Genomic DNA, 15,802 nt, shown 5'->3' on the forward strand with positions numbered 1-15,802 from the left:
ATTTCCTTCTTTACAAGGATACCAAAGATGTTCTTATTTATGAATCATACGCAGACTTATTTCATATAACTAATATAAGTTTTTATAGAGAAATAATTAATCTTGAAGGAGAATTTCTAAAGAATCACGACACCAAGAATTTTCTTTGGGAAATATCCCACGATTTAAAAATTATAAAAATACTTATCTCTCAAATAATACCCAATAGATCGAAAAGAGGCATTAATGAATTAGGCACTATTTGGAAATGGATAACGGAAACACCAGATCATTATGATTTCATAACAATCAAAAATAAAATTGATGATTTAATACAAAACAATAACGATCAATTCGTTATTAATTCTAAAATATTTAAAGAGATCAAATCTTTATCTGAAGAATTCAAAACAGTCTTTAAGGATCAAGAAGTTCCACTCAGAAAATATTCTCTGCGCTTGCTTACTTACCATCTTATGAATTTAATGGACACAATCACACTCGCAAAAATTGATGTATTTAATACTAAAACTCTAAATAATGATGATATACAAGAAATTTATAAACACGAAAGCAGACCTGTAATTATTGGATTAATTATTGGATTTGTTTGATGGAGCAGGAGCGTTTTCCTGACCCACATGAGACTGTAGGGAGTCGGGGGGATAGTTAAGTTAATGAAGCAAATCCAACCGTCTTGTCGCAGTACCAAAATTGAACTCTTTATTCTTACGTTGGATAATAGCCTTCGTGGCCAGTGTGGTGAATTACATGAGAGCGAGAACTTAAGCTTTACCACTGAGAGCGCAGCTCAGGTTAACAAATTAGATCCATACACTTCAAGAAAAATTAATACTTCAAAATTACATTCATGTTTTTCTCAAGATTCAATAGTGGCCCAACATTCCGGCCCCATTGAAAGTACCTAGTTACTTTAAATTAATTGGTAAACGGGCCAATTTGTGAATCGGTCGCCTTATGATTCCTTTTGACGTCCGAACATCCGCGACCCGGACGTGGTTGTCCTGACCTGGTATAGTTGCTTCGATGCGACCTAACAGCCATCGATGAGGAGGGACATGATCTTCGTGGATTAGGACCATTTCGTTGACTGCAATATTTGAAGATCCAGTCGTCCAGTTTGATTTGGCCTGAAGCTCGTGAAGATACTCCGTAGACCAGCGCCTCCAGATGTGTTGCTTGATGGCGCTGACACGCTTCCATCGTTGAGAGCAGTTGATCTGATCATCCTTGACAGGCCAGTCTGGGAGTGCTCGAAGAGCGTCCCCGGTTAAGAAATGACCAGGCGTTAAGACGGCCAAATCGCTGGGATCCGATGAGTGTGGAGAGAGCGGGCGAGAGTTTAGGATCGCCTCAGTCTCAGCAGCGACAGTTGAGAGCTCCTCGAAGGTCAATCGGGCATCCTTGAGCGTGCGGTACAAGAGATTCTTGGCGCTTTTAACGGCAGCCTCCCAGAGGCCGCCAAAGTGTGGAGCCCTAGGAGGTATGAAATGGAACGTTACAAATTCGTTTGTACAGTACGATATAATGTCTTGCTGGTTCTTGGTGCTGAAGAAAAAGTCCTTCAGGTCTTGCAACTTGTTGCTCGCGCCTACAAAATTCGTCGCATTGTCGCAAAAGATGTCTGCAGGTAGACCACGTCTGGCGATCATCCGCTTCAGAGCACCCAAGAACGAATCAGTTGATAGGTCTCCGACGATTTCGATATGCGCCGCCTTTGTGGCGAAGCACACAAATATTGCGATGTAGCTTTTAACGGGCACCTTTCCTCGAACGCGTAGATAGGTATGAACCGGCCCGCAGAAGTCTATTCCACATCGAGCAAATGGTCTTGACAGGGTAATTCTCTCGACTGGGAGGCTGCCCATAAGTTGTTGCAGCAGCTTAGGCCTGTAGCGCACACAGTGGACACAGTTGCGTACAACACGACGAGCGACATCTCGGGCATTCACGACCCAAAACTCCAGCCGCATTAGTCCCACCAGGACCCTTGGTCCAGCGTGGTAGTTCCGCAGGTGTAGATGACGTACGTAGTTGACGACAGCAACATCCTTAGCGGGAAGCAATATAGGATGCTTGTGGGTGTCTGGGATCGATGCGAGCTCCAATCGTCCTCCGACGAGAAGTAGGTTGAATCCATCTGTGATCTGCAAGAAGGGCGATAAGAATTTAAGATGGCTACGAACCGGCGCGCCTTTTTGCAAGAGAGTTATTTCCTCGATGAAATATCGCTGTTGTAGGTTCCATGCGACGCAAAGCATGGCCCTTCGCAGTTCCAGTGGGGAAAGTGACCTCGTAGTGAAGGGGTTTTTCTTCCGACATCGGTCGCAAAATCGAAGCATCCATGCTACCAATCTTAGGCCAGACTGGTGTGATTCCTTGTTGTGGAGGGCTTCCAAGACTCTATTTCTGGAAGGCGATGTCGATGCAAGGAATGCTGATTTGCGTTTTTCTGAAAATACGACATCCATGTCCAGATTGCCGTGTACATTAGGTGGCCATGATGTCGGCAGATTTGATAGAAATGTAGGTCCGTGGAACCATGTTGAGTTGGTGAGTTCTGAAAGGTTGCATCCTCTGGAGATCATGTCAGCTGGGTTGTGCCGTGTCGGAACGAACCTCCATTGACAGTCTGGAGTGAATTCTTGGATATCGGATATCCGGTTGCCGACAAACGTAGAAAGTGTTGCAGAATGTTGTCGAATCCAATGCAACACCAGCTGTGAATCTGTCCACAGAAACGTCTCGGGCGTGTGTTGTAGAAAGGCTGTCTTTATCTGGTTGTAGAGTCGTGCTAGAAGATGCGCTCCACAGAGCTCGAGCTGCGGCAGCGTCTTCTTCTTCGTTGGTGTCACACGCGACTTTGAGACGATTAGATGAACTTCGACGTGGCCATCGGCACGCCTTGTTCTTGCGTAGATGCAACATCCGTACCCTCTTATTGAAGCATCGCTGAAGCCGTGAAGTTGGAGCTCATCTGAATGGGGCTGCAGGCAGAAACGTGGGATGAGCAGAGAGTCCAAATGCTGTAGCGACGACACGAACGATAGCCACGCTTGTTGGAGTGTCATTGGCACTGATTCATCCCAATGCAATCTAAGAAGCCAAATTTCCTGTAGAAGGATTTTTGCCACCATAATAACTGGCGAGACAAGTCCCAGCGGATCGAAGAGGGATGAGGCCACTGAGAGAATGGTTTGCTTTGTGATACTTTCCGGAGCTGTGCTGCAGTTGAATGAGAATTTGAAGATGTCTTCTCGTTGGTCCCACTTCAGTCTCAATGTGCTTGTCGTAGCGTAGTCGTCGAGATTTAGCTCCTTGACCGTTGTATCATTGACGAAATCCTGATGGTTGGAGTGCCATTTTGCCAGTTCCATCTTGCCGGCCGTGAGGATAGCGATGACTTCGGTTTGAATCTGGTTCAATTGATCTAGCTTATTTGCTCCACCGAGAAAGTCATCCACATAGAAACACGATTTTATGGCTTCTGCTCCAATTTGATGTGAACTTGCATGTTGATTGGCGAGGTGAGACAGGCTGCGAATTGCTAGATACGGCGCTGATGCGGTGCCGTAAGTAACGGTGTTCAGCTGGTATGTGCGAATCTCCTGGTCGTTGGAGCTTCTCCATAAGATGTACTGAAATTTACGATGCGATGGATCAATTAATACCTGCCGGTACATCTTGACGACGTCAGCAGTTAGTACATAACGATGAGTCCGGAACCTTAGTAAGATTGTAAACAAGTCTGGTTGAATCGTGGGTCCAACTAGAAGGGTGTCGTTTAAGGACTTGTAGGTGCTTGTTGGGCACGAGGCGTCAAAGACTACCCTTAGCTTAGTTGACGTGCTGTTGAGTTTAAACACGCAGTGGTGTGGTATGTAGTAGTGGGGTTCGTTGAGGAGTGGGCTGGTTACTAATTCCATGTGACCCAAGCGCTCATATTCTTCCATAAAATTCGTGTATTCGGCTCGCAAATTCGCGTTTCGGCTTAAGCGACGTTCCAACGATGCAAATCTTAGCCGTGCTGTTTCAAGAGACCTTCCCAACAGATTAGGGTCATCCTTGAAGGGCAGTTGAACCATCAGTCTTCCATCCGCTACCTGACAGACAGATTTTTGGAAGATCGATTCGCATTTAGCTTGCGGTGGAGTAAGTGTTAATGGCGTAGTAGAAACTTCCTCTATGCGCCATAAGCGCTCCAGGTTCAGGTTTATTGAATCCTCTGATGAAAGGAAACTATGGGCTTGGGCGGCATGGCCTTGATTGCCGGTACGCCCTGATACTACCCATCCAAAGATCGTCTTTTGCAACATGGGGAGATGGGGACCCAACTTGATTTGGCCAATAGACAAAGCGGTGAAGAACGTTTCTGTGCCAAGAAGAAGGTCGATATGGCGAGACTGATACAAATCTCTCATCAGCCAGTGGAGCGTTGTCTGGGAGGCTCCATGATGAAATGTCGATTTCTGCATCGGGTTGATAGGCGATTCTCGAGGTTATACAGCATTCGACGGGTAACTCTGCTTCACCGAATCGTGACTTTACAACGGTCGAAATGCGATGCTTGATGCGGGTGAAAGAATCGCCAATGCTTCGAATGTCGATAGGTCCCTTGCTTCGGGGCAAACGAAGTTGTTGAGCGAAGTCTTCGGACATGAAGTTAACTTGGGAGCAAGAGTCCAGTAGTGCACGTCCTGGTACGTAGTTGCCCACAGCATCCTGCACTAGTATTATGGCTGTAGCCAGAATGATTTGGTCGTGGTGGGTATCCACGTGTGCGTGAGCGACGGCCTCAGCGACATGGTGCTGAGGTGGCGCATTAGTCGGACTTGGCCGCCTAGGACTCCTGGATTCCTGTCCTGACGGATCGAAGTGAAGCATAGTGTGATGCAGCCGTGAACATATTCTGCACCTATTTGAAGATGGACAATTTGACGGATGATGAGCCTTTCCAAGGCAGTTTGTGCACAGCGATTTTGTCCGGACAGCTTCTAGACGTTGGGCAGGCGACATGTTTTGCAGTCGCGAACATCTAAAAATCCGATGATCCCTGCCAGAGCATATAGGACACGCTTGCGTGGAGCACGTAAAGCTGTGGCCCATGCGTGGAGCTTGCGGTTGTCGCGTTCTGCCGGATGTATTTTGAGCCGTATTCGGATTGCCGATGTGATGTATTGAGGACTCCAAGTGTTGGCAGTGCCGTTCAATCAAGGAGAGGCAGGCATTCCAAGAGGGTAGTGCTGCGAACGTGAGAGATTCGTTCCAGAGCTGCCGGGTTCTCTTATCTACCTTTTCCATGACAATAGCAATCAACATCGTTTGAGCTATCTGCGCTTCGGATCCTAAAGATCGCAACGAGTTAAACAACGCTGATGCGTTGTCAACCAGGCTGCGCAACTGTACACTATTTTCGGTGGTCACAGTTGGCAATTTGAAGAGTGACGCTATGTTGTCCAGGAATACGATGGTGGGGTTATCGTACCTGCTCTTTAGGCGAAGTAAGGCCTTGCTGTAATTCTCTGGAGTGACTTGATACGCCTTGATGGTTTCTAAGGCGGCGCCTCTGAGACGGTTTATGAGGTGATTAAACTTCTCGATCGGCGATAGCGCTTCCTGCTGATCTACAACTTGCAGGAACGTAGTAATAAAATTTCTGTATTCCGCGTACTCGCCAGCAAAGGTCGGGAGCGCAAGAGTTGGTAGCTTAAGAGATGATGTTGGTCCAGGCCTGAGTAGCGTGTCTTGGGCGAGCGGCGCAGAATTGTGCACGTCGTCTCCAAGCTGATCCTTTATGGTCACCTTTGTAGCGATGAACAGATCTTCCAGCTCGGCCCGGTAGTTTAGCTGTTCCTCGGTTGAGTCGAGTGCCTCGATTTCGGTTTGGACGGCCATGATTTGTTTGAAGTAGGCCTCCAAAATAGTTAGCCGACACGTGAGTTCGGCTGGCGTCAGCGCGGCATTTGGCTTCTCAACCTTCTCCGTCTTGGCGACTGCTGCTCCAATGCGGGAAATGCTCCTGCGTATGTTAGATCGCTTTTGTTTTAATACGTCTAGCGGTGTGGGACACATGGTTATTGTGATTTACTTACAATAAGCCCTTGTAAAGTGTATGTAATTATAAATTAGAGCTTCTGGTGTGTGGTTATAGACGTATGCTGCCAACTTGTGTAGTTCAATATATGGCAGCGCTTTGGTTCCGCAATGAACCAGTTCCAGGTTGATGCGTTGCGCGGTGACTGCTATTGGCACTCGTGGTGACTGTACGCGTGTACAGTGGACTTGCAGGTTTAAACCAAAAGCACTACAGTGACGGCGGAATGAGACCAAAGGAGACTCAGCGATTGGCGTGAGAGCTCTGGCAGCGTTGGCACTGATGACGTAACCTTACCGTTGTGGCGTTACGTAGTCCAGCAAAACGATTTTCCAGGTTAGAGATGATATTGTCGATGGGGCGATGGAGATTCGGCTCCGCAATCGAGAATATAAGTGGCGTAGCTGACTGGGAACAGCGTAGCGTAATCCAGATCTTCTGAGCAACCCGCGCCTTCCAACGATGGTGTATGGGGGTTGTACTGCCGTGTCTACGGATGTAAGTGTGCGTGTGTCGTTAGGGGAACGTTGAGCAGCGCATCACATATGAAGTAGGGCGAATCGTAACGTAACAATGCGCGGCTTACGGAATTAACTTTGGGCGATCAGGTTGACTTGAACACTAAGGATTTTTTTTTTTTTAATTTTTTTAATTTTTTAAATTAACTATCCTGCCCCACGTTGGGCGCCAAAATGTTTGATGGAGCAGGAGCGTTTTCCTGACCCACATGAGACTGTAGGGAGTCGGGGGGATAGTTAAGTTAATGAAGCAAATCCAACCGTCTTGTCGCAGTACCAAAATTGAACTCTTTATTCTTACGTTGGATAATAGCCTTCGTGGCCAGTGTGGTGAATTACATGAGAGCGAGAACTTAAGCTTTACCACTGAGAGCGCAGCTCAGGTTAACAAATTGGATCCATACACTTCAAGAAAAATTAATACTTCAAAATTACATTCATGTTTTTCTCAAGATTCAATAGTGGCCCAACAGGATTATTGGATAATTATTGGATATATCTGAATTTAAAATCGCTTTGCACCAAGATCTTATTATAATTTACATAAAATACATTATTATAACCGATCGTTGTGAAATTTACAATTCAAGATCCATTTCACATAATGATGGCAAATTATTAATAGACAATCACGTCGCAAAATGTAGAAATAAGTACTATGTAATGTCTAATTTTAAGACAGAAATATTCAATAATTATTGCACACTTAACCCTGAAGGTTCTTGTTTTACCAGATTACTAAATGGGGAAAAATCTATTTGTAACAAAATCCGAGAAAACTAGAAAGTAAAGCTAGCTTCGGGCGGATCCGAAGTTGATATACCCTTGCAGAATAAAAAAAGTTATGACATTTCCAATCGTTCAGTTATATAGTCGGCCGATCCTTATGAAATTTGGTAGGTCGGATTGATTGGCCAAAATTAAAACCCATAGAAAATACCAATACTTTCTAACTTTAAAAACACCAAAGTTATGGCATTTCCTATCAATCAGTTATATGGCGGCTATAGTCTACAGTCGTCCGATCCTTATGAAATTCGGTAGGTCGGATTGATTGGCTTTAAAAACACAAAAGTTATGGCTTTTCTGATCGTTCAGTTATATGGCAGCTTTATGATATAGTCGCCCGATCCGGCTCGTTTCGACTTATATACTACCTGCAATAGAAAGACAACTTTTGGGAAAGTTTCAACCAGATAGCTTTAAAACTGAGGGACTAGTTTGGGTAGAAACGGACGGACGGACAGACGGACGTACAGACGGACATGGCAAGATCGACTCTCCTGGTGATGCTGATCAAGAATATATATCCTTTATAGGGTCGGAAATGTCTTCTTCACTGCGTTGCAAACTTTTGACTGAAATTATAATACCCTCTGCAAGGGTATAAAAACAAGAAAGTAAAGCTAACTTCGGGCGGACTTCTGTAAATTATATTCTCCAAAATTATTCATATGATGCATTCTTAATACTCATAAAAAAACCCATCTTCCTAACTTTAAAAACACCAAAGTTCTGGCATTTCCAATCGTTCAGTTCTATGGCAGCTATAGGATATAGTCGACTAATATACAGCGTGCAAAGGAAAGAAGGGTGTGTGCGAAGTTTCAATTCGATATCTTTAAAACTGAGAGACTAGTTTGCGTAGAAACAGACAGACGGACAGACGGACATGGCTATATCAACTCAGGAGGTGATCCTGATCAAGAATATATATACTGCGTTGCACACTTTTGACCAAAATTATAATACCCTCTGCAAGGGTATAAAAATATAGAATAATCCAAGATCGAGCCATTACAGTTAATGACACTTATTTTAATGGGTCATATTTAATAACCTTTAATGGCACCTCTTAAATTAATAATAAATCTTACACCAATGTAGACAATAAGATATTGGAATACATCACCGCTCGAAAATATAGAGATTTTGTAGTATCCGAATATATTATATCCAATGATTCGGAACTCAATTCGATAGTATTAACATACAAAATCCTTTTATTCAAATTAAACAAACTCAAATACCAGTTACGTTAATATTAATCATATTCACATTTATATATTTAATTATTATGGTCATAATCAAATACAGAAAATTTTTAATATTCAAACCATGGCAAATTCATATAGAAATCGAACCTGAAAGCAAAATTTCCGATAATGAAATAAATAATATCCCCGTCAATGAAAATACCCTAGAAGAAAATATCATTGTCGAATTAACCAACCAAATACAGTCAATATACTCATCAGTTCCAATGAATCGGGACGATTAAATTTAGAATGGGGGGAGTTATATGACACATTATTTAGGGGCTTTTGCCCAATTTATTAAGAACTTTGAGCTGAGAGCCAATTTCCAATTAACTCTGACAAGACCCGAGATAAATTATTCCCACCCAGATTAATTTCACGCAATCCGCATCAAACGGATGCTGTAAACATCCAAGCCGATATTGTAAACATCGAAGTCCCAAAGCGAGCCCTGAGTCCGCTAGCGTAAACCAAAGATTCCCAAAGCGATCCCTTAAGTCCGCTAATGTAAACACCAATTTCCAGCCAAATTTAGATTTCAAATTTAATTGGCAAATTGCATCATCCTATTTTCCGACTCTCTTGAGTCATTCTCTTTATCATAAATCTCTTAAGCCGAGGTTTGATTATTAATCATTGAACTCGAGGCAGTCAGTCCGTTTTTGAGATCCGAACCGAGCACCAAAGAAAAATCAAGTGAAAGTTAAAGAGCAGTGAATAAAATAAGTTCGACCTATTGAAAAATTGTAATAGTGAATAAGTGATAATAAAAAAAAAAAAAAAATGTTTATCTAATTCACAAGTGAGAAAGTTAATTTGCATGTACGTGGTCCCGGTGCCTTATCAGCGTTTGATTTGCACATATACGGTCACGATTATGATCCCGGTGCTTCATCAGCGTTTGACTTGTTCATATTGGGTTATGAATGCATGAGTGAATAGTATAAGTTTTAAGTCGTTGGGGAGAAAAATTCATATAGTTTCATACTCTTCCCATTTCACTTGCACATACGGAATGTTCGATTTTTAAATTTGCTTGTAGGTATATTTCTTGTTATTTTTATTATTTATTTGTAACTAGCTGACCTGGCGAACTTTGATCCGTCTTATCTTAATATCAATAAATACCTGCAACCGCTATGTTAGATCTCGCCCGAGCAGTTGCTAAAACTAATGACATGAGGAATGTCTTTCCAGTTCCACCTGGGGCATCTAGGAAATATAAACACCCATTTTCATCATCGATTGCCTTCATTAAAGTATCATAAACTTCCTTTTGTTGGTAATTCAACAGGGGTACATTCGTTTGAACTACTAAATCTTATTCCTGGTGATCATATTCACGTTCCCGTTTCATTTCTCGATTAAATGCGTCATTCCTTTCCGACATGGTGCTGGCATTCCTAACCTGATTAATAAAGTACCGCACATGAGGTATGTTCGATATGTTCGATAAAAACTAAAGCACGATTATTTATCACGTACCTAACACGACTTTCTTTTATATTATATATATAGATTATTAACTTTTGTCACACATTTTGCTGCTCTACCACTGGTTCGCTTGCCTGAGCTTACAGAGTAATCAGAACGAAGGACGTAAGTAGGGCATTTTCAATCCCAAGTTCGTGGTCCGGATGCGCCAATTATGAGTTCGGGATCCGGGGTGCTCTGTTGTATGTATATCTTGATTTTAAGTGTTTCAGAAATAAAATGCTGAAATGAAAATACGTCTGATCTGTCGTTTATTAAATTTCAAAAGTATAAGCTAAGTGTGTATATAAGTATATGAACGTCTCGGCTTGCTGCTGAGTGCAGTGTTTATGCCGCAAGCTGCAGAGTTATTTCCGCCAACTTTCTTAGTCAGCACTTACGCTAGTCGATGGCTTGTTGCAGCCGGGCAGGCCGTGTCTATGTTGGTGTGAGGGGATAAGGTAACTCAGGCGCAACCTTCTTCAAAATGCGCGACTGAACGACCGAATTGGTGCAATGAATGCGCGAGCCTCAAATTGAGAATAAGAATGAGAGCGAAAAAAACCCGAACGCATGAAGCGTCTTGGTTCTTGACTTTTGGTATGCCTGGATCTGCCACTTCAAGAGTTTCAGATATTTTGATGCTCCCGTTGGCAGTTTGATGGGTAGGTAGGAATTGGAGAAAGTCAGGTGCTAACTTTCGGCAGCTTCAAAGCGCCAGTGAATATCGATGGCATAGAAATGTGGATCGAGATCCACGTGATTTCAGACGAGGACATGAAGTTTGATGTAATCTCAGGAACAACAATTTTAGAAAACGTCGACATGATGGTTACGAGGAGGGAAACTGTGTTTGCGAGAAGGGTTCAGTGTACGCAGCCACAGGAGGAACAGATAAGAGAAAGTTCTTGTGCGCAACTAATGCATGAATTTGATAGCCTTTGTATGTTAATTAACTAGATCATTTAAGTAAAGGTGTCGCTGTAGAAGTAGAGTTGATCCTGATCAAGAATATATATTCTGCGTTGCACATTTTTGACCAAAATTATAATACCCTCTGCAAGGGTATAAAAATATAGATGTAATCCAAGATCGAGCCATTACAGTTAATGACACTTATTTTAATGGGTCATATTTAATAACCTTTAATGGCACCTCTTAAATTAATAATAAATCTTAAACCAATGTAGACAATAAGATATTGGAATACATCACCGCTCGAAAATATAGAGATTTTGTAGTATCCGAATATATTATATCCAATGATTCGGAACTCAATTCGATAATATCAACATACAAAATCCTTTTATTCAAATTAAACAAACTCAAATACCAGTTACGTTAATATTAATCATATTCACATTTATATATTTAATTATTATGGTCATAATCAAATACAGAAAATTTTTAAGATTCAAACCATGGCAAATTCATATAGAAATCGAACCTGAAAGCAAAATTTCCGATAATGAAATAAATAATATCCCCGTCAATAAAAATACCCTAGAAGAAAATATCATTGTCGAATTAACCAACCAAATACAGTCAATATACTCATCAGTTCCAATGAATCGGGACGATTAAATTTAGAATGGGGGGAGTTATATGACACATTATTTAGGGGCTTTTGCCCAATATATTAAGAACTTTGAGCTGAGAGCCAATTTCCAATTAACTCTGACAAGACCCGAGATAAATTATTCCCACCCAGATCAATTTCACGCAATCCGCATCAAACGGATGCTGTAAACATCCAAGCCGATATTGTAAAAATCGAAGTCCCAAAGCGAGCACTGAGTCCGCTAGCGTAATCCAAAGATTCCCAAAGCGATCCCTTAAGTCCGCTAATGTAAACACCAATTTCCAGCCAAATTTAGATTTCAAATTTAATTGGCAAATTGCATCATCCTATTTTCCGACTCTCTTGAGTCATTCTCTTTATCATAAATCTCTTAAGCCGAGGTTTGATTATTAATAATTGAACTCTAGGCAGTCAGTCCGTTTTTGAGATCCGAACCGAGCACCAAAGAAAAATCAAGTGAAAGTAAAAGAGCAGTGAATAAAATAAGTTCGACCTATTGAAAAATTGTAATAGTGAATAAGTGATAATAAAAAAAAAAAAAAAAATGTTTATCTAATTCACAAGTGAGAAAGTTAATTTGCATGTACGTGGTCCCGGTGCCTTATCAGCGTTTGATTTGCACATATACGGTCATGATTATGATCCCGGTGCTTCATCAGCGTTTGACTTGTTCATATTGGGTTATGAATGCATGAGTGAATTGTATAAGTTTTAAGTCATTGGGGAGAAAAATTCATATAGTTTCATACTCTTCCCATTTCACTTGCACATACGGAATGTTCGATTTTTAAATTTGTTTGTAGGTATATTTCTTGTTATTTTTATTATTTATTTGTAACTAGCTGACCTGGCGAACTTTGATCCGTCTTATCTTAATGTCAATAAATACCTGCAACCGCTATGTTAGATCTCGCCCGAGCAGTTGCTAAAACTAATGACATGAGGAATGTCTTTCCAGTTCCACCTAGGGCATCTAGGAAATATAAACCCACATTTTCATCATCGATTGCCTTCATTAAAGTATCATAAACTTCCTTTTGTTGGTAATTCAACAGGGGTACATTCGTTTGAACTACTAAATCTTATTCCTGGTGATCATATTCACGTTCCCGTTTCATTTCTCGATTAAATTCGTCATTCCTTTCACGACATGGTGCTGGCATTCCTAACCTGATTAATAAAGTACCGCACATGAGGTATGTTCGATATGTTCGATAAAAACTAAAGCACGATTATTTATCACGTACCTAACACGACTTTCTTTTATATTATATATATAGATTATTAACTTTTGTCACACATTTTGCTGCTCTACCACTGGTTCGCTTGCCTGAGCTTACAGAGTAATCAGAACGAAGGACGTAATTAGGGCATTTTCAATCCCAAGTTCGTGGTCCGGATGCGCCAATTATGAGTTCGGGATCCAAGGTGCTCTGTTGTATGTATATCTTGATTTTAAGTGTTTCAGAAATAAAATGCTGAAATGAAAATACGTCTGATCTGTCGTTTATTATATTTCAAAAGTATAAGCTAAGTGTGTATATAAGTATATGAACGTCTCGGCTTGCTGCTGAGTGCAGTGTTTATGCCGCAAGCTGCAGAGTTATTTCCGCCAACTTTCTTAGTCAGCACTTACGCTAGTCGATGGCTTGTTGCAGCCGGGCAGGCCGTGTCTATGTTGGTGTGAGGGGATAAGGTAACTCAGGCGCAACCTTCTTCAAAATGCGCGACTGAACGACCGAATTGGTGCAATGAATGCGCGAGCATCAAATTGAGAATAAGAATGAGAGCGAAAAAAACCCGAACGCACATGAAGCGTCTTGGTTCTTGACTTTTGGTATGCCTGGATCTGCCACTTCAAGAGTTTCAGATATTTTGATGCTCCCGTTGGCAGTTTGATGGGTAGGTAGGAATTGGAGAAAGTCAGGTGCTAACTTTCGGCAGCTTCAAAGCGCCAGTGAATATCGATGGCATAGAAATGTGGATCGAGTTCCACGTGATTTCAGACGAGGACATGAAGTTTGATGTAATCTCAGGAACAACAATTTTAGAAAACGTCGACATGATGGTTACGAAGAGGGAAACTGTGTTTGCGAGAAGGGTTCAGTGTACGCAGCCACAGGAGGAACAGATAACAGAAAGTTCTTGTGCGCAACTAATGCATGAATTTGATAGCCTTTGTATGTTAATTAACTAGATCATTTAAGTAAAGGTGTCGCTGTAGAAGTAGAGTTGGAGAATTATAAGCTGATAAGAAAATATGTTCGCCAGTGGAGATGAAGATTTCGTTGACAGACGAGTTGCCGGTATTTCAACCAAGGCGTTTGGCCAATTGTGATCAAAACATAGTCGATGACCAGGTGCAGGAATGGCTTAGGAGTGAAATAATCAAGCCAAGGACATCCGAGTTTGCTTCGCAAGTTGTTTTAGTGGATAAGGAGAATGGGTAGAAGCGTTTGACAAATTAAAACAAGCTCTAATCAGTGGGCCCATTTTGAAGCTTTATGACCATTCACTTGAAACAGAAAATCATACCGATGCCTCGAAATTCGGAGCCGTGAAGCTTCAGCGAGACAGGAAGGATAGTTTGTGGCACCCAATTTTCTATATGAGTCCGAAGACCAAACCATGCGAAGAGAAGTATCATTCTTATGAAGTGCTAGCAGTTATTGGAGCTTTGGTAAAGTGGCGAGTTTACGTTCCTGGGAAAAAATTTAAAATAGTCACAGAATGCTATGCTTTTGCCATGACTATGAAGAAAAATGAGATACTGTTTTGTTGTGACGGATAGCTTAATACATCGCTTGCAAAAGGGCACAGCAAACAGATAATTGGACAAAGGCAGTGAAGAGTGTTGTTGAAACCAAAGAGTATGACGATTTCTATATATCGAATGGAATTTTATTCAAGGACCCAAATAAGGAGTGGCTTGTAGTTCCATCGCTGATGGAAGATGAGATAATTCGAAATGCACACAAGCAAGGTAATTTTTCATCCAAAAAGACTCAGGAGTTGATTGAAAAGTCATATTATATCCCCAAAGTGAAGGAAAAGATAGCAAGAATTTTTAAGAGCAGTGTAGAGTGTTTTTTGGTGAATGCGAAAGCTGGGAATAGACCAAGTTGGCCCGATGGAGTTAACCAAAAAGCGTTATAACCACATCCTCGTTATAGTTGATGCTTTTTCTAAGTTTGAAGAAATACTGAGTTACTTGGAGCGTCAATCAGTTCTTTTCGGTAGCCCATAAAGAATCGTATCTGCTGGTATAAGCAAGTCGGCAGGGTACAAAAAAGACGATGAAAAAGACTGAGCCAAGGAGTACAAAGGTTTCTCCGTTCAAGTTGCTAACAGGCCTTGTGTGCAGTTTTGTCATCGCTAGTTTCTGGCGAGAGAGCCGTGAGATTAGGAAAAAAACTGCACATGTTCGAGTTGGTCACACAGAGAAGTACTTGGAATTGGAAAGAAGACACCCGTGAATTTGATCCGCGAATATAACTTGAATTGTATCCTAAGTGCACAATATATAACACTATATTTCAGTATAAACCCCAATCTTTTTCATTGTTTCCCTCTTCAGTCAAACACAAACATATGGTGACCATGAGGGGAACTGAAAGTCTGAACGTCGCGCTTAGAACAACCACACGCCAGCATATAATATCTAATATGTGCGTTTAATTCATTCAAGATTATATTTAAATTCATCCAACGTAACCGTGCAAAATCCGGACACAATTAAAACAAAGTAAAATATTCTTATTCGGTGTCCAATTTCAACGAAACAAAGGGAGAAGCAACTCGCAAAATCGACAAGTTTTACCGCAAGTTCGCAGCGACCATTCTAACTCCGCGGCACTCAGTCAGAAGCTTGGCAACGGTGCGCAGCTGGTCAGTGGATCTAAAACTGCAAGTCAAACTGTAACAAAGTGTTAAAATGACCGACACTAATGATCTGGATGGTTTAGCCAAACTACACTACGGATCGTCACGAAGCTCTTAAGGCAACTTAAAAGTGTTTCCAGAAGGATGATATGTCACGGAAAACAGTCATTTATTTCCAGAAGCGACTTCAGAAAGTAGATGATTTGGAGGCGAA

General features: G+C 41.6%; 1 protein-coding gene across 1 annotated transcript; it reads right to left on the reverse strand.

Annotated features, from left to right (window-relative positions):
- Positions 1-908: 908 nt before the first annotated feature.
- LOC123037080 lies at positions 909-6,072 on the reverse strand. Its single transcript, XM_044456555.1, has 2 exons — positions 4,549-6,072; positions 909-4,469 (listed from the first exon to the last, which is right to left on the reverse strand). Exons 1-2 carry the CDS (start codon positions 6,070-6,072, stop codon positions 909-911), a joined length of 5,085 nt encoding a protein of 1,694 aa, XP_044312490.1.
- Between the last annotated feature and the right edge of the window lie 9,730 nt (positions 6,073-15,802).

Source organism: Drosophila rhopaloa, unplaced genomic scaffold (genome assembly GCF_018152115.1).
Source record: "Drosophila rhopaloa isolate 14029-0021.01 unplaced genomic scaffold, ASM1815211v1 contig_116, whole genome shotgun sequence".
NCBI lineage: Eukaryota > Metazoa > Arthropoda > Insecta > Diptera > Drosophilidae > Drosophila > Drosophila rhopaloa.

Excerpts from the sequence above, each read along its gene's own strand:
- LOC123037080 (XM_044456555.1), bottom strand. The coding sequence starts at position 6,072 with ATGTGTCCCACACCGCTAGACGTATTAAAACAAAAGCGATCTAACATA. Across the intron at positions 4,470-4,548 it reads AGCATCGCATTTCGACCGTT|AAATCGACATTTCATCATGG; the intron begins GTAAAGTCACGA and ends AACCCGATGCAG.